Genomic DNA, 22,739 nt, shown 5'->3' with positions numbered 1-22,739 from the left:
CTTCCCACTAACTTCAGATTTACTGAACTGTGTAGATGGGAATTCTCCCTGGACTAAGTCCTACATTCCCATAATCCCCCTGGCCTCAACCTGTGCTAGTTCCTGTCCTCCAATTACTTGTCCCCTTCCCTGTTCCCACTCCAGCACTACACAGCCTTCTATTCTGCCCATGCAGACACTAGTCTGTTTCCCTTTCTCTGCTTCTCCCCCCCCCCCTCCCTCCCCCTCCCCCCCTCCCCACCCACCACCCACTAGCTCCTGACTGTACCTAGCAGCTCTACTGTATCCCCAGCACATCCTGCATGCTCCCACAACCAGCACTACACCTTCCTCCAACCGTACTGTGCTATACCTCCCCATCTCTGCCCCATTCTCCACCTTACACCCACCACCCATGCCAGACTACTGCTCCTGTCAGGCACAGCTGTAGTCTGCAGTTCAGCCACAGCACACAGTCATCAGAGACAGTGGTCATGTGTGTGTGAGTTGCGCTTGTGTGAATTTGTGGGTGTTCTCTACTTGCATTTCAGAAGAAGGCCTTTTTGGCTGAAATCTTAAATGTAAAGCACTGTTTCTGTTGTGTGTGTCTGTGATTCAGTATATCTTCTACAGGATGAGTAGCAATCTATCCTTTTCATAATATAGTTGTTATTGCATCCTGGACTTCTCATTGTCTGATCATTTTGATTCAGAAGTTTTATTAGCGATGCTTTTCAGAGAAGTGATACTCTACTTGACAGTGATCCAGTAGTTTGGCTCAGGCATTGATTAGAGACTATGACAGTTAGTGATGCTGCTACTAACAATCACATAACCTGTAGTATTGTCATGAGTGAGAATGCAACCAGTAGTGATGTGGTTCAGCCACTTGTGTCAGGTCCTTCTTCTGCTTATATGGTTTGTTCAGTTCAGTTCAGGTTGACCAGTGAAGTGTTAGGTCAATTACAAAACAGGGTAATAGAATTAACACTGGCCATGGAGAAGTAAACAGTGCAATCGCAAGAGAACATCATAGAAGTCTAAAGGCTAATAGAAAGGAACTCAAGAAGAATAGAGCACAATTTGAAGAGATGGAAGCTACTCATAGGAGACAATTTGAAGAAATGGAGATTAGAAATATAGAAAAATTTAAAATAATAGAGGCTTATATCAAGATTAATAACCGACTATTAGGTAAGATCATACCAGATAAAATCAAAACATCTATCTACATCTACATCTACATCTACATCTACATTTATACTCCGCAAGCCACCCAACGGTGTGTGGCGGAGGGCACTTTATGTGCCACTGTCATTACCTCCCTTTCCTGTTCCAGTCGCGTATGGTTCGCGGGAAGAACGACTGTCTGAAAGCCTCCGTGCGCGCTCTAATCTCTCTAATTTTACATTCGTGATCTCCTTGGGAGGTATAAGTAGGGGGAAGCAATATATTCGATACCTCATCCAGAAATGCACCCTCTTGAAACCTGGCGAGCAAGCTACACTGCGATGCAGAGCGCCTCTCTTGCAGAGTCTGCCACTTGAGTTTATTAAACATCTCCGTAACACTATCACGGTTACCAAATAACCCTGTGATGAAACGCGCCACTCTTCTTTGGATCTTCTCTATCTCCTCCGTCAAACCGATCTGGTACGGATCCCACGCTGATGAGCAATACTCAAGTATAGGTCGAACGAGTGTTTTGTAAGCCACCTCCTTTGTTGATGGACTACATTTTCTAAGCACTCTCCCAATGAATCTCAACCTGGTACCCGCCTTACCAACAATTAATTTTATATGATCATTCCACTTCAAATTGTTCCGCACGCATACTCCCAGATATTTTACAGAAGTAACTGCTACCAGTGTTTGTTCCGCTATCATATAATCATACAATAAAGGATCCTTCTTTCTATGTATTCGCTATACATTACATTTGTCTATGTTAAGGGTCAGTTGCCACTCCCTGCACCAAGTGCTGCACTAGTGCTAAAGAACAAAACAAGAGTACTGATAGGTTGAGAGAGCAGGTTGAAAGCAATAAAAAGGAGCCCCACAAAGGGGGTCTCCTGTAGTCATTTTTCTGGGAACCTCTTAGTCACAGAGAGAGATGTCACCAGTAGCTATTTCTCTACAAAGTGCTTAACTGCATGGAGAGAGGTCTTTGCTACATATTTCTCTTCAAAGTATTGGCCCCACTGAGACAGGCTGCAAGTAGCTATTTCTCTGCAAAACACTGAACTCTACTGAGAAAGGCTGCTGTCTTTTTCTTCTTTTTCCCCACACAGAGATGCCACTACTGGGTATTTCACTGAAAAATTCTTTGCCCCATGAAGAGTGGCTGCCAAACTCTGTGAAGTGCCATAAGGAGAGATGCTGCAGGGGATATTCCTCTGTGATATGTTTAACCACAAGGAGAGAGGTGGATGAGAGGCTGCCAGAAGTTATTTCTCTGTGAAACCAATAGACCCATGGTGAGAGCAGTAGGTTTTAAAGAAAATGTTTTATTTTCAGTGTAACGATTACAACAATTTTAGTAGATTCCTCTCTCTTGCAGTAACCTAGAGTAATAATTTGGGAAGAAATTGTGAAAAGAACTACAGATTCCCTAAACAGTCAACAAGCCAAAAATCTGCCTTATTGACAAAGGGGAAAATATTGCAGGTAAAATGTGCATAAACATAGGAAATACATTACATATAACTACAAATTACTGTGATATTCAGGTAAAGGTAAGACACAAGCTACGCTTGAATTATTCCATAACTTTACTTCAGAAAGCAGATGCTGTGTACATTGTAGAGACATACCAATCTTATCTCACAACTTATACATCTACATCTACACTCCTGGAAATGGAAAAAAGAACACATTGACACCGGTGTGTCAGAAAAACCATACTTGCTCCGGACACTGCGAGAGGGCTGAACAAGCAATGATCACACGCACGGCACAGCGGACACACCAGGAACCGCGGTGTTGGCCGTCGAATGGCGCTAGCTGCGCAGCATTTGTGCACCGCCGCCGTCAGTGTCAGCCAGTTTGCCGTGGCATACGGAGCTCCATCGCAGTCTTTAACACTGGTAGCATGCCGCGACAGCGTGGACGTGAACCGTATGTGCAGTTGACGGACTTTGAGCGAGGGCGTATAGTGGGCATGCGGGAGGCCGGGTGGACGTACCGCCGAATTGCTCAACACGTGGGGCGTGAGGTCTCCACAGTACATCGATGTTGTCGCCAGTGGTCAGCGGAAGGTGCACGTGCCCGTCGACCTGGGACCGGACCGCAGCGACGCACGGATGCACGCCAAGACCGTAGGATCCTACGCAGTGCCGTAGGGGACCGCACCGCCACTTCCCAGCAAATTAGGGACACTGTTGCTCCTGGGGTATCGGCGAGGACCATTCGCAACCGTCTCCATGAAGCTGGGCTACGGTCCCGCACACCGTTAGGCCGTCTTCCGCTCACGCCCCAACATCGTGCAGCCCGCCTCCAGTGGTGTCGCGACAGCCGTGAATGGAGGGACGAATGGAGACGTGTCGTCTTCAGCGATGAGAGTCGCTTCTGCCTTGGTGCCAATGATGGTCGTATGCGTGTTTGGCGCCGTGCAGGTGAGTGCCACAATCAGGACTGCATACGACCGAGGCACACAGGGCCAACACCCGGCATCATGGTGTGGGGAGCGATCTCCTACACTGGCCGTACACCACTGGTGATCGTCGAGGGGACACTGAATAGTGCACGGTACATCCAAATCGTCATCGAACCCATCGTTCTACCATTCCTAGACCGGCAAGGGAACTTGCTGTTCCAACAGGACAATGCTCATCCGCATGTATCCCGTGCCACCCAACGTGCTCTAGAAGGTGTAAGTCAACTACCCTGGCCAGCAAGATTTCCGGATCTGTCCCCCATTGAGCATGTTTGCGACTGGATGAAGCGTCGTCTCACGCGGTCTGCACGTCCAGCACGAACGCTGGTCCAACTGAGGCGCCAGGTGGAAATGGCATGGCAAGCCGTTCCACAGGACTACATCCAGCATCTCTACGATCGTCTCCATGGGAGAATAGCAGCCTGCATTACTGTGAAAGGTTGATATTCACTGTGCTAGTGCCGACATTGTGCATGCTCTGTTGCCTGTGTCTATGTGCCTGTGGTTCAGTCAGTGTGATCATGTGATGTATCTGACCCCAGGAATGAGTCAATAAAGTTTCCCCTTCCTGGGACAATGAATTCACGGTGTTCTTATTTCAATTTCCAGGAGTGTACATCTGTACTCTACAAACAACCATGAGGTGCATGGCAGAGGGCACATCCCATTGTACCAGTTATTAGGATTTCTTCCCCATTCCATTCACATACAGAGCTTTAATGCCTCAGTGCATGTAATAATTATTCTAATCTCATCCCCACAATCTCTATATGAGTGATATGAAGGGGGTTGTAGTACATTCCTAGAGTCATCATTTAAAGCAAGTTCTTGAAATTTTATTCACAGACTTTCTTGTTTATCTTTAAGAGTCTGCCAGTTCCTTCAGTATCTCTGTGGCACTCTCCTATGGATCAGACAAACCAGTGATCGTTTGCACTGTCTTATTCTGTATATGTTCAGTATCCCCCATTAGTCCTTTTGAGATGTATCCTACACACTTCAGCAATATTCAAGAACTGGTCGCTTGAGTGATTTGTAAGCAATATCCTTTGCAGTTGGATTGCACTTCCCCATACCCATAAACTGAAGCCTATCACCTGCTTTACCCACAACTTCATTTCTGTACAAAATGTTACACCCAGGTGTTTGAGTTGGCTGATTCCAGCAGTGACTCACTGATATTATAGTCATTGTTTACTATATTTTTTCATTTTGTGTAGTGGACAATTTTACATATCTTAACATTTAAACCAAGTTGTCACTCTTTGCACCACTTTGAAATCATATCAAGATCTGACTGAATATTTGTGCAGCTTCTTTCAGACAGTACTTCATTGTAGATAACTACATCATCATCTGCAAAAAGTCTGAGGTTACCATTAATGTCATCTGCAAGGTCATTAATATACAACATGAACAGCAAGGGTCCCAACACACTTACCTGTTGCACACCTGGTTACTTCTACATCTGACAATGACTCTCCATCCAAGATAACATGTTGTGTTCTCCCTACCAAAAAGTTCTAAATCCAGTCACAAATTTCACTTGATACCCCATATGATCATACTTTTGACGTTAAGCATAGGTGTGGTACTGAGTCAAATGGTTTTTGGAAATCCAGAAATGCAGAAACTACCTGACTGCCTTGATCTAGAGCTTCCAGTATGTCATTGGGGAAAAGTGCGAGATGGGTTTCACATGATCAGTGTTTTAGATTCCATGCTGGTTGGCATTGAGGAGGTGATTCTGTTCAAGATACATCACTATGTTTGAGCTCAGAACCTGTTCTAAGATTCTATAACAAATCGATGTCAAGGACAGTGGATGGTAGTTTTGTGGATCACTGCTACCACCCGTCTTGTGGACAGGTGTGACCTGTACTGGGCACAGTTTTTTGTTTGAGGGACCTTATAGTTATAAGAGGGAATAACTCAGTGGCAAATTCAGTATAGAATCAGGTAGGGATTCCATTGGGCCATAGAGCTTTCTTCAGTTTTAATGATTTCAGCTGTTTCTCAACACCACTGACGTTACTACTTATTTCATTCATGTTTTCAGTGGTATAAGGATTAAATTATGGCAGTTCTAATAGGTTTTCCTGTGTAAAGGAGCATTTGAAAATGCAATTAAGCATTTCAACTTTTGCTTTGCTATCCTCGATTTCAGTCCCTGTCTCATCCACAAGCGACTGGGCACTAACCTTGGCGCCACTAACAGCCTGTACATATGACCAGAATTAGTTTGGGTCTTGTAAAATATCATTTGAAAATAGTCTGCTGTGGTAGTCATTGAAAGCATCACGCATTGCTCTCTCGATAGCCAAATGCATTTCATTCACCGTCTCTCTTTCTATAGCCCTATACTTTATTTTACACCTGTTATGCAGTAATCTCTGTTTCTTTATAAGTTTCTTTACAGTGACTATATACCATGGACGGTCCCTCCCATTATGAAATATTCTATTGGGAACATTTCTATCCAGTGCACGGTCAACTATTCCTTTAAACTTGAGCCATGAAATATGACACTACTGATATGTTATCTAGTTAACTGTACATATCTTTCTACTTGTTTTAGTTGTCCTTTGTACTTTGGTAATTGTTACTGCCACAACCATGTCATGGCCACTGATAGCAGTTTCAATGTGGACGTCCTCAAAGATGACAGGTCTATTTGTTGCCATTAGTTCCAATATATTGGGTGGGTGGTGTTCCTAACCATCTGTTCCATGTAGATTTCAGAGAAGGCATTTAGTAATGTTTCAAGAGATGTGTTTTCACACCCACCACTAACAAAACTACATGTGTTGTATGATTAAAGTCCCATCAGATGATTACAGTATGATTGGGGTACTTACGTACAAGTGAACTGTGGTTTTCTCTAAAGTTTTTGGCGACATCAGGAGATGAGTCTGGTGGGTTATGGAAGGATCCAATTCTCATTTTATGTCCATTACTGATACTGAGTCTTGTCAAAACAATCCCATTTGCAGGTTCAATTTCTGTCTTGGTGGATATGAGTTTCTTGTCTACTGCAACAATGCACTCCCTCCATTTCCCTTCATCCAATCCTTTCAATATACAATTAAATTTTCCTGAGAAATCTCACTGCTATCAGTTTAAGGCTTCAACAGCTTTCTGTACCCAGTATTAGGTGAGCTCCACACCTTTTCAGCAGTGCTTCAAACTCTGGCACTTCGTTGTGAATGCTTTGGCAATTATCCATTACGATTTTAATACTCTCATCTGTGGGAGGCATTTCTTTCAATCTTACACCAATACTCCTTGCTATCCTACAGCTGTTGTTATCTGGATTGGATAGAGAGTTGCCTAATCTAAGAAACCATTGTGGGCACCCTCACACAGTCAGCTATCTGAGTAGCAGCCTCTGATGTGTAGTGCGTACTTGACCCATTTAGGGCGATGTTAGAGTTCTTAACCCAATAGCATAAGTCCAGGAAATCACAGCCTGGCTTGTCACAGAACCAGTCCTTCCAATCAGCTCAGAACCATGACCAGTTCTGGGGATAATGCTGCAAATTATATGTTTTGCTGAAACTCAATGCACAAGGCTGATCTTCTCAGCCTTCTATGGCAGCTGCTGGGACGACCCAAGTATGACCTCATTTGTTCCGCACAGCACAATTTACCCTGTAAAACAGTCCTCTATACAGATGATACAACTTTTATCAATCCATGACAGACTCTTGAATCTGTATGAGAAAAGAATAATATAATATTTGAAAAATCGGTTCATTGGTTTAGTGCACACTCCCTATACACAAATGAAACAAAAACTGGGGAAATATTCTTTAATTTGAAGGTATCAAACAAAGAAAATAAGTCTGTTAAACTGTTAGGAATGATGATTGACCAGAAACTTAGCTAGGATAAACATATCACATACAGCCATTCTAAATTGCATGTCCTATGTTCCTACTTTATAAGCTTAGGAATAATGTCAGCCAAAACTTACCTGCATTCATATTTTGCTTATATCCATCCCCATCTGTCATATGGTATTCTGCTTTGGGGAAATTCTCCCAATTCAGTATCAATTTTCAGATGGCAAAAAAAAAGGCTCTTTGATGTATAGTGGGTTTATCTCCTAGGGATACATGCAGGGAACATTTCAAAAAACTTAACATCATGACAGTTCCTTGTTTGTACATCTATTATTGCTTATTACACGCAAAAGAAAACATAGCTCAATATCCCCTTATGTCATCTGTCCACACCCATAATACAAGACGAAATCACACACTTGATCTGCCATACTCTAGATTGTCCAAGATACATAATAGTTATAAATATGTAGGCCTTGAACTGTTTAATATGCTCCCTAAAACTGTACAAACATTATCTAAAATTAAATTTAAGACAACATTGGGTCAATGGCTCAAAGGTAAAGCATATTACCCAGTTGATGAATTTAAAGATTGTACTATGGCAGATTTGCTGTTTTAACATAGAGAAAGGTACATCTGCCCATAGCAGGACCTAAATTTGGAAAAACAATATCTAACATATAGGCATAATAGAACATTTCGAGTGCTCTATATTTGCATCAATATCTTAGGATAATGACATAGTGTTATCAACATGTATGTGATAATGACATAATGTCATCAACATGAATACTCCCCGCTTAATATAAATTTGTATAATGTTTTCTTTTTTATTATAAAATTAACAATATATAAAATTCCAAATGTGCGCTATTGTACTACACTAGCATTCATACAATTATATATACATTGTTATGAGAATATAACCATCTTTATACTGTAATTGAACTTATTGACGAAGCCCATTGTATAAGAAAATGCTGAACAGCTAATAAAGATTCTTATTCTTATTCTTATTCAATCTGCAGTTGGTTGCACCCTGTTTCCTCAATGGCTTCAGGAGGATGATGGTTCAATCCCATGTCCGGCCATCCTGTTTTAGGTTTTCCATGATTTCCCTAAATTGCTTCAGGCAAATGCTGGGATGGTTCCTTTGAAAGGGCATGGTCAACTTCCTTCCCTAATCCAATGAGACTGATGACCTCACTGTTTGGTCTCCTTCCCCAAAAAACGCACCTCAATGGCTGTCGGAATAGCCTCTTCAACATGCTGAATGAGGCCCCAGGTATACACACTAAGTGCACCTGGTGTCCTCTCCTGTCCCTTTTTGCCATTTCCCTCAACAGTACTTTTCTGTATTAGTATCTTTTTTATTTATTTGTTTTTTTTTTTTAAGTTATCAACCTTGCACTCTTAAACAATTTAAATTATGACTTTTACAAAGAATACAAGTTAAAGGCTAGCCCATTTGTTCCAACTGCTACAGACTTCTCAGTTTTCCTACTACCTATCTAAACTTCAAAGGAGAAATACAAGTTTACTAAATTCAAGGTTTTTTGATATTCTCTTTACTTTTGTTTACCTTATGTTAATTTTTACTCATGATGATAATTTTTATTTTGCGTTACATATTATTAATTCCAACTTTGATATATTACCTCATTATTAATAATATAAGCAATATGTGAGTAGGGAAGGATGGGGGGGGGGGGGGGGGGGGAGGGAGGGGGTAATTGGGTACATTTCACAGTTGGCCCATAGCAGTAAACAGTTCACACTACTATGCAATGTTGAAATTGATGGTACAACTGAGATTGGTTTAGTATACCATTTCTAACAATGGAAAAGGGGCAGAGTGGATTATATAATGCTACAGTTGCAAATGTCACAGTGTAACAAATTTATAGAGCAGCTGTGGATTAAAAATAATCTTTGTATTGGTGCTACTTGGTGTCTAAATTGTAAAGCTAATGTATACCAGAGAGAGAAAACCGGGGTTAACTGGATGCATACTGGTAAAAAAATCATTAAAAAACAACACATTTAAAAAAGTTCGATTATATTTCATATATATTTATATACAGTATCTGTTATAAGAAAAATAAGCTGTACAAACACATTTATTACATATTTCTTCAGTTTTCAGTCATGGTAGCCTCTGTCCACAATTATCATCACTTTTGTACACCATAGAAAGACTTAGCTACTTAATATATATCTCGCATATGAGACAGAGAGAGTGATTGGTCAAATTCAAATTTTCTTAAGTAAAGTTGTAGTTACACAATAATTTGTAGGTGTGATAAAATACTTAGTACATATGCAGGGTGCCAGCAAGACTATGGTGGGACTGATTTGATTTGATCTAACAGGGACAGATGCATGAGAAACTGGTTTTCAAGCTGTCTCTTAAAATTTCCTTCTTATTTTGATTGTTCAAATAAGGTTATGGATGTATCAAGAAACAAGTCTCTTCAATTAAAGGAGGTCATTCATAAGAAGTTAGGTAAAAATATCACGTTTAAGTCATTGTTAAGTTTCTAAACCCTTCATAGTTAATGCTTATGAATTTCACGTACCTAGATAATGTTGATTATATCACACCAGCACACAGAGAAGTAGTGAAGGAGAACTGAATATTTTTGAAGAAACTAGTAGTGGCCTAATTACAAGAGGAGAAATGAAATTAAGTCAGAGTTGTTTGACTGTCTGTTGCAAGTATTTCTATTTGATGCCATTTTGGCAACTCACTCATTGATGATCATGATGATGAGATGAAATATTGGGCACAACATAGCACTCAGTCCTCAAGTCAAGAAAATCTCTGAACAGACTGGGAATCGAACCCCATGGCCTAGGGGCAGTAATGATAACCACTAGACATTCAGCTACAGACAAAAAGATGGCAAAAAGGTATGCAGATAATATAAAACAAGTTTTAGTGAGATCTAGCAAATGCTTAAGCAGCAAATTATACCAGTGTGACAAAGAAAAAGAATTTCATTTGGGTGATGTGAAAATTGGGACAGCAATGCTACAAATGTTAAAAAAATGTAACTAATAAACCTCTTTATCTAGGACAAAAAAAAAAAAAAAAAAAAAAAAATATATATATATATATATATATATATATATATATATATATATATATAAAGGAAAATCTATAGACATTTATTGTGTGTCATGAAAAGCAATCTGGTTCCATTTCTGACACTGATGCAGCTAATCCTGTCAGTGGAATGGTTTTCACACCTGCCTGACTACACTTTGTAAGATTTATTTTGTTTTCTATAGATTATGTTTCTGGTCTGTTGTTCTTGTAAACACAAGTGCTTATTTGCTTGTTCCACCAGTTCTTGTTCTTTTCCCATATTTGGCTTGCAGTCAATTAGACTTTTTTCATGTTAAACACCCTACATATGGCTTAGCATTTTCTACCTACTGTCTTTTAAAATCTGTAAGTCATCTTATATGCTTCTACATTTAATATCCTGATTGAAGGAAGTTTTCGTTGTATTTGTTGAAAGTATATTTATTTTTTGCAGAAAAAAGTTATTACAAACTTTAAATTTGTACTGAAATACTTCTAATCTGTACAGTAGTTTGTAACAATATTGATGAATGAAAATTCTGTACAATTAATGAAAACACTGGAATGAGAACTGTACACTTACATTCTCTTTTTTAACATTTACACAAGGACTTACTGGCACACACTGAGATTTTAGAGTTGAAGTAGTGTCTATGAAACTAACTGTGTGTAGGTTGTTGATCAAAAGGGAAATTAAAATGAATTCATTTTCAAGTAAAACTCTGAAATGGAATATAAACAAACAAATACATTTCTTTCTTTTAGAATACTTTCTTTCATAAGTGGATAAGCACAATAAGGATTCTTAAGTTTTCTTCCTCAGCTGCAGCTTTTACATGAAATTAATTTTAGATAGTAATTACTTTCACATATTTATAAAAAACAAAACACTTGTCTTAATTGACAGTTTTGTGTTAAGTACTCTCCAAATAGATAATGCCAGCAAAAAGTAAGTATACATAGTATACATTTCTATAATCAGAGAAAGAATGCTTAGAACCACATAAGTAAAACTCTTAGCTCACATTAATGAAGAATTATGTATATATGTATAGAAAAAAATGAGGTTGTAACATATGTGTCTGTGTCATCAATTAAACACAGTTTTTAAAATTAGCACCTTCAGTTTCAACAATGACTTCTAAAATGCAGACACAACTAACTTAGTTATAATGGCATTCATGACACATTTCACGTGTCATACTTAAAATGTGCTTAGCACAGTATACACTACCTTTAGTGAAAAATGAGGAATTCAGTTCACTGTTATTTCAACAAAGGCTTCCTGTAGAAGATATTTGTCCCTCATCAGTATTGGTGAATGAGAATATTTAACAATAAAAGAAAGTTTGTATAATGAAAAATATACACAGACATTTTAACTGAACATGACCCCCACTAAACTTTGGTAATTCAAGCCAGTTACCTCTTTAATAAGCTGTCATCTATGAAGTACACTGCATCAGTTTAATTCAGTATTCAAATTTTTTTAATAACATGGAAGTAAAAAAAAGAATTTTCATTGATTTCAGTTATCTGCGCTCTCTTTTTTAGTGTCAAATGAAATATGGGTAACAGATTGTGATCTACTTGCTCCGTTATTTGGGAATGTAAGAAATGAGGAATGTTTCATTATGGGTGAGTCATTTACATTTCCAATAGCTCTTTCTATTCCATTGTGGTTTGTTGGAGTCTCTCTATTCCCTTCATCCAAAAACACCCACTGCTCAAAACTGCTGTTGTGTCTACCAACATTGCCCTCAGTTCCTAGTCCACCTCTTGGTGTTAGTGTTGAAAATGTGATGAATCTGCCACTGCTGTCACCCTGTGCACTTTGAGTGACTGTGTGTGGTCTTTCAACTGTACTTGTCGAGGGCTGTATGTCTTGATGCATGACAGCTTGAGCAACATTGTTTGAAGACATTAATGACAATATTTCTGATTTGCGTGGTGGTACAGGTGGCCTTGGAAGTTTACCTTTTCTATCTACTATGCTGTTCGTATTGTTATTAGGCGCTATATGCAAACTTTGTCTGGTTTCTCGTGTTGCATTGTCTGATGCTATGTCTGCCTTAATAGCTGTTATTGTTACATTGTTTTTTGACTGTTGGTATGACATATCTGTTGTATCAATTTCAGCTTCATTAATTTCTAATTTTGCTGAAGAATGTGGATTTGTAGATGCACCCTGGTATGTAATTTTAGGAGAGCCTTTATCTAGATGCAAAGATGCTGGTACTGACATGCCAGAAGACTGGCTGATGTCAGATAGTGTGTGTTTAGGCTTAGTGCCATCATCACTTGTAACTACTTGAATTTCTGTAATGTATGTCATAGAAGTAGAAGAAGGAACAAAGGAAGATACCTGACTTAATACAGGTACAGGTGTTGTTGGCAAGTCTGGTGGTGGTGTTTCTTTACTCCACATTAGATCTTCTTGACTGAGTATTCCACCAATGGATGCCTGGACACTACTTGTTGCTGTCATAAAAGGGTCTGTAGTTGAGACTGTGTTACTTTTAGATGCTATATCTGAAGAAATGTTGTGTGTCCTTGAATCTGTCACTATAGTGGTATCAACACTGCCTTCACTATGTGGAGGGAGTTGATTATCTACAGCAGTGTTTTGTAGACTTATGCCCTTTTCATGTGAAATTGGAGAAGAATTCATTATATCCATAAATGAATTTTCTTGATCTTTATTTGGAATTCCTCTTTTTGTGAGAGGAGTTGAACTCAAAACACCAGATGGCATTTGTTTGTAAGAATCCAGTTTTAAAGAAGCAGGATCAGTGTTCATGACTTTCTTAGAACTTGCCAGCCTCATTGGTCTTGAAGGAGTATCTTTTAACTCTGGCTGAAGAGAATAAGATATTCCTGAACTGCTCTGTTGGTCTGATGATGGTGATGATAAATTCATTTGAGAGCCAGGGATACTATCAGTTCCTTCCTGTAAATCTGATTCTATGTGAAGCACCATTTTCTGTTGCTGGTCTTTAATTTCATTAGGTTCACTTGCATAAGAGCCGCTAGCTTTCACTGGTGTTGTTTTGTCAAAATTTACAGTTCCAGTAGCTGTCATATTAAATTCTTGAGAAACTGCATCAGGTAAAGAGTGGCTGCTCGTTCTTGTTTTGCTCATACCTTCTTGCAACACTTGTGAATCAGACAATGAAAACTCATTTGATGGTATAAGTTTGCTGTTTGAATCAGACAATTCGTCAGATGTATATACTTTAGAAATTTCTAAAAATTCCTTCCCATCTTTAGGGTGGCTTGGTTTACTCAGAAAATTTTCACTCTGTTTTAGAGCTTCTTCTAAGGTACCCCAGTCTGATGATTTTTTTAAACGCTGTCTTTGGAAAGTGTCCATTGCACCATCTAGTCTTGGTTCTTTTTTGTAGGAGACACCTTCCTCACCATCTTGAGTAGTTCCAAGATAGTCTTCACCTGGTGGGAGTGGTGCTTTCCTCTTTTTTGTGCCAATTGGTGTTCCACCTTCTGCCAGATCAAGTGACACTGCTCTCTCTAGAATACTCATTGGCTGTTCAGTGTCAAGTCTTGAAAGATCTCCTAGTGATGCGGCTTTACGAGTACTTTCACTTTCAATTTCTGTACAGACTTGAGTTGTGTTTGATGGACTGTGATGAATTGTGATATGAGAGGAATTGAGCTCAATTGTTGTGCCTCCTTTCTTGTTTTTCTTGCCTTCATAGCCACAGTCTGCTTCAATCCTCTCAAGGTCTGAATCAGAATCAGAGTTTGTGTTACTTATGTTGACACTGTCATAGTCGAGGTTCCTCGTTTCCATTGTCGATGTACCACTAGAACTGCTGTCAGCAGGAATTACACCATTGTGTATGTTAGTGTTTCCCACATCACCATGAACATTTGCCTTTGGGACAAAGGACTGAACAGTCTCAGCTGAATTTATATTAACTGTTATATTAGTAATATCTTTCCCAGAAATGTCATGGCCAGTCTTTTGAGTGGTGTCACCTGGAATGTTCGGTACAAGAGTAAAAGTTTCTGGTGATTTATCTTCACATCCACCAAAATCCTTAACAAGATTTCTTTTAGTATGTGTTGCAACATTTCCAACTACTGAGCTGTCAGGCACTTCAGAACCATTGACATTGTTGCTAGCTTGATTTTCCTCTGAACTGAAAGCAGAAGTTGGGCTTTCTATTCCTGTAATTATATGTCTTAATGCAGGGTCTCCAGACTCCCTTATTCTGTTGTTACCTCCTTCATAGTCCTCCGCAGGGGGAAGGGGAGCTTTCCTTTTGTTGTGTCTTTTAGGTGGTCTTCCTAAGCTATCAGATGCAATTCCTGGCATTGCTTCATAATCGCTTGAACTGTCTTCACTCAAACTTTTCCTTGATTCATTTGCTTTGCTGTCACTTATCCTGTTTAGGTCACTTAATGATGCATTTGCAACAGCTGCAGCAATGGCAGGTGCTTTTCTATTGGAACGAGCAGCCATTGCAGCTCTTTGTACTTCTTCTGGAATGTCTGTTGGCACTTCAAAATTACAATGGATCTCCTTTACTTCTGAGCTGTTGTCTTTCCTCAGTTTCTTTTCTGTTTTCTTAGACTCACCTTCCAGTGAAAATATTCTATCATCATCAATCTCTTCACTGTCTGAGGAAAAACAGCCACTCTGTATGCTGGTCATTTTATTTTTCACTTCATTACCACTCAAGGAAGGAATTTCAGATGAATTATTCTTTCTTCTATCTGGATGTAGCTTTTCTTTAAGATTCTGCAGACCTTTGCTAAGAAATAATTTAACATTGTGTTCTTTTGCACCTTCAGGTGAGGTGTCACTATCTGTGCTCTTTGAATAAAATTTTTCAACTTCTTTTTTTGCATCTTGTTTAAAAGAAGCAGTTGGTTCTTGATGCTCTGCGACTGGTCCAACATCAATTGCTCTTTCATCATAAATTAAAGAATTTGCTGTTTGCACACTGTCATCAGGTAGGCTATTTTTTACATTTACACTTTCACTGTGCTTTGCTCTATTTGAAGATGAATTATTGCCTGTGTTATTGTCCTCCTCATTACTTCCACTTCTTGTAACCACTTTTTCTATCATTATATTCTTTTCATTCTGATGGCGCTCTGGTTCAACAGCAGTAGTATATACAATATCTGGGACTGTACCTTGCCTTACAGTCTGTTGTTCTTTGTTAACTTCAACATTGCCTTGAACTGGTGCACTAACATTTTTCAGTGAATCTGATGACTCAGGCAATACTCTGACACCAAACTTCTGATATTTATTTACAGTCTCAAGTGAACCATCTGGCTCATCTATTGAAGATTTATTTGCAATCACTGTTGTCTTTCCAACCACTTTTTTTATTCTCTCAGGTTTTACCACAACTCCAGAAGTAGGACTTACTCGAGCACCTTTATCTGGCTTTGTCACATCTTTCCTTGCCAGAGAACTTTTTGGTGAATTTGTCACCTTCAGTGTTGGGTAATCCCCAACTCCAGAGTCATTGAAAGAGTCAGATTTTGATATTTTTGGTGATCTTGTAGTGCCGGCCATGTTATGACCTCGTTTCAGACTATCCTTACCAATCTGCAACAAAATGAGGATGATTAATATTACAAAAAGTTTCTACCATGTTTTCAGTACCCTCATAATCGACTACAATAATGATTATTTTTCATAACAAGCTGCTGTCATCAAAATAATGTCCTGTATCATCTAATGAAACACAAATGAAGAATCTAGATTACTGCTAGAGTTCTAAATTGAACAAGAACCGATTTTACTAAAAGATTTTGCAAAATGCTCACAGATATTTCAATGTATTATTTATTTATTTATTTTCCTTGAGGCACTGTTTAGACACACATTGGATACATCAGTATACATTTACAATTTCAGCTATAGTGCAAATTACAATTTGAGCAACTGTTACATCCGTCTACATTTACAACTCTAGCTTCAGTGCAGATTACAATTTGAGCAAATATATTATTATTTTACAATAGTCTTAAACACATATATGTAAAATAATTAATGAAGAAAGAGGCAAAACAAAATTTTTATATTAATTTAATTTACTACATATAGAAAACCAGTTTCAGTTTCTGCTGCAATTGATGAGACATAAGGAAAATTTTTCATTTTAATTTTTCATTTGCACAGCAAAGAGCAAAATTATAAGCAAGGAAATAGAAAAGAGATGATTAATAACATGAAGTTTTACCTCTATGAATAAAAAATGTGACTGATTTAATGGGAACTTTCAAAACGGACATCTGGGGATTTGTTGCTGCCCACATAAAATATTGACCTTTGCTTATAATCAGTCAGGAAAGGAAATAACAATGTGATGTAGTTATTGCTATTTTTGTATAGTGTACAAAATTTATGTCTTCTGATGCATGAAGCCACTAATTTCAAGATTTGTTGCAGCAGATGCTGATGTCTAACAGGTGCTTTATTGTTGTTTTGGTCTTCAGTCCAGAGACTGGTTTGATACAGCTCTCCATGCTACTCTATCCTATGCAAGCTTCTTCTTCTCGGAGTAACTACTGCAACCTATGTCCTTCTGAATGTGCTTAGTGTATTCATCTCTTGGTCTCCCTCTACAATTTTTACCCTCCACATTTCCCACCACTACAAAATTGGTTATCCCTCGATGCCTCAGAATGTGTCCCACCAACCGATATCTTCACCTAGTCAAGTTATGCCACAAATTCCTCTTCTCCCCAATTGTACAATTCTATTCAGTACCTCCTCATGAGTTACATAATCTACCCATCTAATCTTGAGCATTCTTGTGTAGCACCACATTTTAAAAGCTTCTATTCTCTTCTTGTCTAAACTATTTATCATCCCCGTTTCAGTTCCATATATGGCTACACTCCATACAAATGTTTTCAGAAAGGATTCCTGATTCTTAAATCTACACTCAATGGTAACAAATTTCTCTTCTTCGGAAATGGTTTCTTTGCCATTGCCAGTCTACATTTTATATCCTCTCTACTTTGACCATCATCAGTTGCTGCTCTAATAGCAAAGCTCACCTACTACTTTGAATGTCTCATTCCCTCATCTAATTCCCTCAGCAGTACTTGATTTAATTCAACTACATTCCATTATCCTCATTTAGATTTTGTTGATGTTCATATTATATTCTCGTTCGAGACACTGTCCATTCCGTTCAATCGCTCTTCCAAGTCTTTTGCCGTCTCTGACAGAATTACAATGTCCTGAACTTTAATTCCTACTCCAAATTTTTCTTTTGTTTCCTTTACTGCTTGCTCAGTATACAGATTGAATAACATTAGTGATAGGCTTCAACCCTGTCTCACTCCCTTCTCAACCACTGCTTCCCTTTCATGTCCCACGACTATTGAACTGCCATCTGGTTTCTGTACAAATTGTAAATAGCCTTTTGCTCCCTGTATTTGACCCTTGCCACCTTTAGAATTTGAAAGAGGGTATTCCAGTTAACGTTGTCAAAAGCTTTCTCTAAGTCTACAAATGCTGGAAACGTAGGTTTGCCTTTCCTTAACCTATCTCCTAAAATAAGTTGTAGGGTCAGTACTGCCTCACGTATTCCAACATTTCTGTTGAATCCAAACTGATCTTCCCTTAGGTCGGCTTCTACCAGTTTTTCCATTTGTCTGTAAAGAATTTGTGTTAGTATTTTGCAGCTGTGATTTATTAAATTGATAGTTCAGTAATTTTCACATCTGTCAACATTTGCTTTCTTTGGGATTGGAGTTGTCTGAGGGTATTTCACCTGTCTCACACATCTTGCTCGCCAGATGGTACAGTTTTGTCATGGCTGACTCTCCCAAGGCTATCAGTAGTTCTAATGGAATGTTGTCTACTTTCAGAGCCTTGTTTCGACTAAGGTCTTTCAGTGCTCTGTCAAATTCTTCATGCAATATCATACCTTCAATTTCATCTTCATCTATGTCCTCTTCCATTTCCACAATATTTTTCTTAAGTACGTTGCCCTCGTAAAGACCCTCTATATACTCCTTCCATCTTTTTGCTTTCCCTTCTTTGCTTAGAACTGGTATTCCATCTGAACTGTTGGTATTCATACAGGTGACTCTTTTTTCTCCAAAGGTCTCTTTAATTTTCGTGTAGACAGTATCTATCTTACCCCTAGTTATATATGCCTCAACATTCTTTACATTTGTCCTCCAGCCATCCCTGCTTAGCTACTTTGCTCTTCCTCTTGATCTCATTTTTGAGACATTTGTATTCCTTTTTGCCTGTTTCATTTACTGCATTTTTGTATTTTCTCCTTTCATCAATTAAATTCAACATCTCCTCTGTTACCCAAGGATTTCTACTAGACCTTGTCTTTTTACCTATTTGATCCTCTACTGCCTTCACTATTTAATCTTTCAAAGCTACCCATTCTTCTTCTACTGTATTTCTTTCCCCCGTTCTTGTCAATTGTTCCCTAATACTCTCTCTGAAACTCTCTACAGCCTCTGGTATTTTCAGTTTAGCCAGGTCCCATCTCCTTATATTCTCTCCTTTTTGGAGTTTCTTTAGTTTTAATCTACAGTTCATAACCAATAAATTATGATCGGAGTTCACTGCTGCACTGGGAATGTCTTAATATTTAAAACCTGGTTCCTAAATCTCTGTCTTAACATTATATAATCAATCTGGAACCTTCCAGTTTCTCCAGGCCTCTTCCACATATGTACCCTTCTTTCATGATTCTTAAAACAAGTGTTAGCTATGATTAAGTTATTCTCTGTGCAAAATTCTACCAGGTGGCTTCCTGTTTCATTCCTTACCCCCATTCCATATTCACTGACTACTTTTCCTTCTCTTCCTTTTCCTGCTATCAAATTCCAGTCCCCCATGACTATTAAATTTTTGACTCCCTTCACTATCTGAATAATTTCTTTTATTGCATCATACGTTTCCTCAATCTCTTCATCATCTGCGCAGCTGGTTGGCATATAAACTAGTAGTAATGTGGTAGGTGTGGGCTTTGTGTCTATCTTAGCTACAATAATGTGTTCTCTATGCTGTTTGTAGCAGCTTATACATGCTCCTACTTTTTTATTCGTTATTAAACCTACTCCTGCATTATCTCTATTTGATTTTGTATTTATAAACCTGTATTCACCTGACTAGAAGTATTGTTATTTCTGCCAATGAACTTCACTAATACCCACTATATCTAACTTTAACCTATCCATTTCCATTTTTAAATTTTCTAACCTACCTCCTCAATTAAGGGATTTGACATTCCATGCTCCGATCTGTAGACCAGCAATTTTTTTCTCCTGATAACGATGTCCTCCTGAGTAGTCTCCATCTGGGGATCCAAATGGGGGACTATTTTACCTCTGGAATATTTTACCCAAGAGGATGCCATGATAATTTAATCATACAGTAAAGCTGCATGACCTCGGGAAAAATTACAGCTGTAGCTTCCCCTTGCTTTCAGCCGTTCGCAGTACCAGCACAGTAAGGCCGTTTTGGTTAATGTTACAAGGCCAGATCAGTCAATCATCCAGACTGTTACCCTGCAGCTACTGCAAAGACTGCTGCCTTCTTCAGGAACCATACATTTATCTTGCTTCTCAACAGATACCTCTCTGTTGTTACTGCACCTACTGTATGGCTATCTGTATTGCTGAGACCCGCAGCCTCCCCACCAATGGCAAGGTCCATGGTTCATGGGGAGGGAGGTGCTTCAGTACACTATTTTGCATTTTTGTATGTAATTGTTCTCTTATTATTTGTCTTTGTATTTTTAGTCAAGTAGAATGGTAACAACCCACAGCATATAGCTTAATTGCTTTCCATCACATTTTTTCTTCCTTGGCCTCTGCTCAGAAATCTATATAAAAGTGTGTCTGTGGAATCAGAAAAGCAGACTCAGGGAAGGAAACAGACTGTGATGTATGCTCTTAAAGCTCAGATGGCAAGACCATTGCCCACTGCATACAGTAATGTAAATTTGAATCTCTGCACAACAAACATTTGTAATTTGTCAGGAATTCACAAAACTGCAATCATTTAATTTGTCAATGTTTCCATGTGATGTTGATTTTGGTACCACAAAATTTCCAGGAGGAGTAATTCACTCTAAAGTATGCAAATAGAAGGGAGTAAGAGCAAATTATATTTACCAAATAATTGTTGAAGGCAGTATTTGTTTCACAACTATGATTCTAATAAATTCCCTTTCCTGTTCTTTCTTGAACTCATACAGTTTTCTTCATGTGGTGGTTGTTAACTCATTAATTTCAGACAAAACTGCAGGGATACTCCAGCTTCTTATGATACAAGAAGTAATTTCCATTCAAATCACAACCAAAAATTATAGTTAGCAGCAAAGTTCATGGCTTGTATCTATGTTGAGCTGCTAGTTTGGACTGATTTGTGTGTAACTTTCCATCATTTTTCATCACAGTCTTATAACATTATTAGTCTCTGCATAAATATTATATGCCTAACTGATAATGGTTAATGTTTTGCAACTTACAAGGAGATTGAAATTTTGACGTGAACCGTAGCCATTTTTTTAATATGTTGTTGTTGTTGTTGTTGTTGTGGTCTTCAGTCCTGAGACTGGTTTGATGCAGATCTCCATGCTACTCTATCCTGTGCAAACTTCTTCATCTCCCAGTACCTACTGCAACCTACATCCTTCTGAATCTGCTTAGTGTATTCATCTTTTGGTCACCCTCTACGATTTTTACCCTCCATGCTGCCCTCCAATACTAAATTGGTGATCCCTTGATGCCCCAGAACATGTCCTACCAACCGATCCCTTCTTCTGGTCAAGTTGTGCCACAAACTTCTCTTCTCCCCAATCCTATTCAATACTTCCTCATTAGTTATGTGATCTACCCATCTAATCTTCAGCATTCTTCTGTAGCACCACATTTCGAAAGCTTCTATTCTCTTCTTGTTCAAACTATTTATCGTCCATGTTTCACTTCCATACATGGCTACACTCCATACAAATACTTTCAGAAATGACTTCCTGACACTTAAATCTATACTCGATGTTAACAAATTTCTCTTCTTCAGAAACGCTTTCCTTGCCATTGCCAGTCTACATTTTATATCCTCTCTACTTCGACCATCATCAGTTATTTTGCTCCCCAAATAGCAAAACTCCTTTACTACTTTAAGTGTCTCATTTCCTAATCTAATTCCCTCAGCATCACCTGACTTAATTTGACTACATTCCATTATCCTCATTTTGCTTTTGTTGATGATCATCTTATATCCTCCTTTCAAGACACTGTCCATTCCATTCAACTGCTCTTCCAAGTCCTTTGCTGTCTCTGACAGAATTACAATGTCATCGGCGAACCTCAAAGTTTTCATTTCTTATCCATGGATTTTAATACCTACTCTGAATTTTTCTTTTGTTTCCTTTACTGCTTGCTCAATATACAGATTGAATAACATCGGGGAGAGGCTACAACCCTGTCTTACTCCCTTCCCAACCACTGCTTCCCTTTCATGTCCCTCGACTCTTATAACTGCCATCTGGTTTCTGTACAAATTGTAAATAGCCTTTCGCTCCCTGTATTTTACCCCTGCCGCCTTCAGAATTTGAAAGAGAGTATTCCAGTCAACATTGTCAAAAGCTTTCTCTAAGTCTACAAATGCTAGAAATGTAGGTTTGCCTTTCCTTAATCTTTCTTCTAAGATAAGTCGTATGGTCAGTATTGCCTCACGTGTTCCAGTGTTTCTACGGAATCCAAACTGATCTTCCCCGATGTTGGCTTCTACTAGTTTTTCCATTCGTCTGTAAAGAATTCGTGTTAGTATTTTGCAGCTGTGACTTATTAAACTGATAGTTCGGTAATTTTCACATCTGTCAACACCTGCTTTCTTTGGGATTGGAATTATTATATTCTTCTTGAAGTCTGAGGGTATTTTGCCTGTTTCATACATCTTGCTCACCAGATGGTAGAGTTTTGTCAGGACTGGCTCTCCCAAGGTTATCAGTAATTCTAGTGGAATGTTGTCTACTCTGGGGGGCTTGTTTCGACTCAGGTCTTCTAGTGCTCTGTCAATCTCTTCACGCAGTATCGTATCTCCCATTTCATCTTCATCTACATCCTCTTCCATTTCCATAATATTGTCCTCAAGTACATTGCCCTTGTATAAACCCTCTATATACTCCTT

General features: G+C 38.7%; 1 protein-coding gene across 1 annotated transcript in view; it reads right to left on the bottom strand.

Moving 5' to 3' along the window:
- Nucleotides 1–10,639: 10,639 nt before the first annotated feature.
- Nucleotides 10,640–22,739, bottom strand: part of LOC124612288 — a 458,713-nt gene continuing 446,613 nt past the window's right edge. The window contains exon 7 of the mRNA XM_047140396.1: nucleotides 10,640–16,163. Within this exon, the coding sequence (XP_046996352.1) occupies nucleotides 12,102–16,163 (4,062 nt within the window). The 3' untranslated portion in view covers nucleotides 10,640–12,101. The remainder of the gene's footprint in view (nucleotides 16,164–22,739) is intronic.

The sequence above is a fragment of the Schistocerca americana genome, chromosome 4 (assembly GCF_021461395.2).
Source record: "Schistocerca americana isolate TAMUIC-IGC-003095 chromosome 4, iqSchAmer2.1, whole genome shotgun sequence".
Taxonomy (NCBI): Eukaryota; Metazoa; Arthropoda; class Insecta; order Orthoptera; family Acrididae; genus Schistocerca; species Schistocerca americana.
The sequence above is the reverse complement of the archived record's forward strand: the minus strand, read 5'-3'. Positions and strand labels throughout refer to the sequence as shown.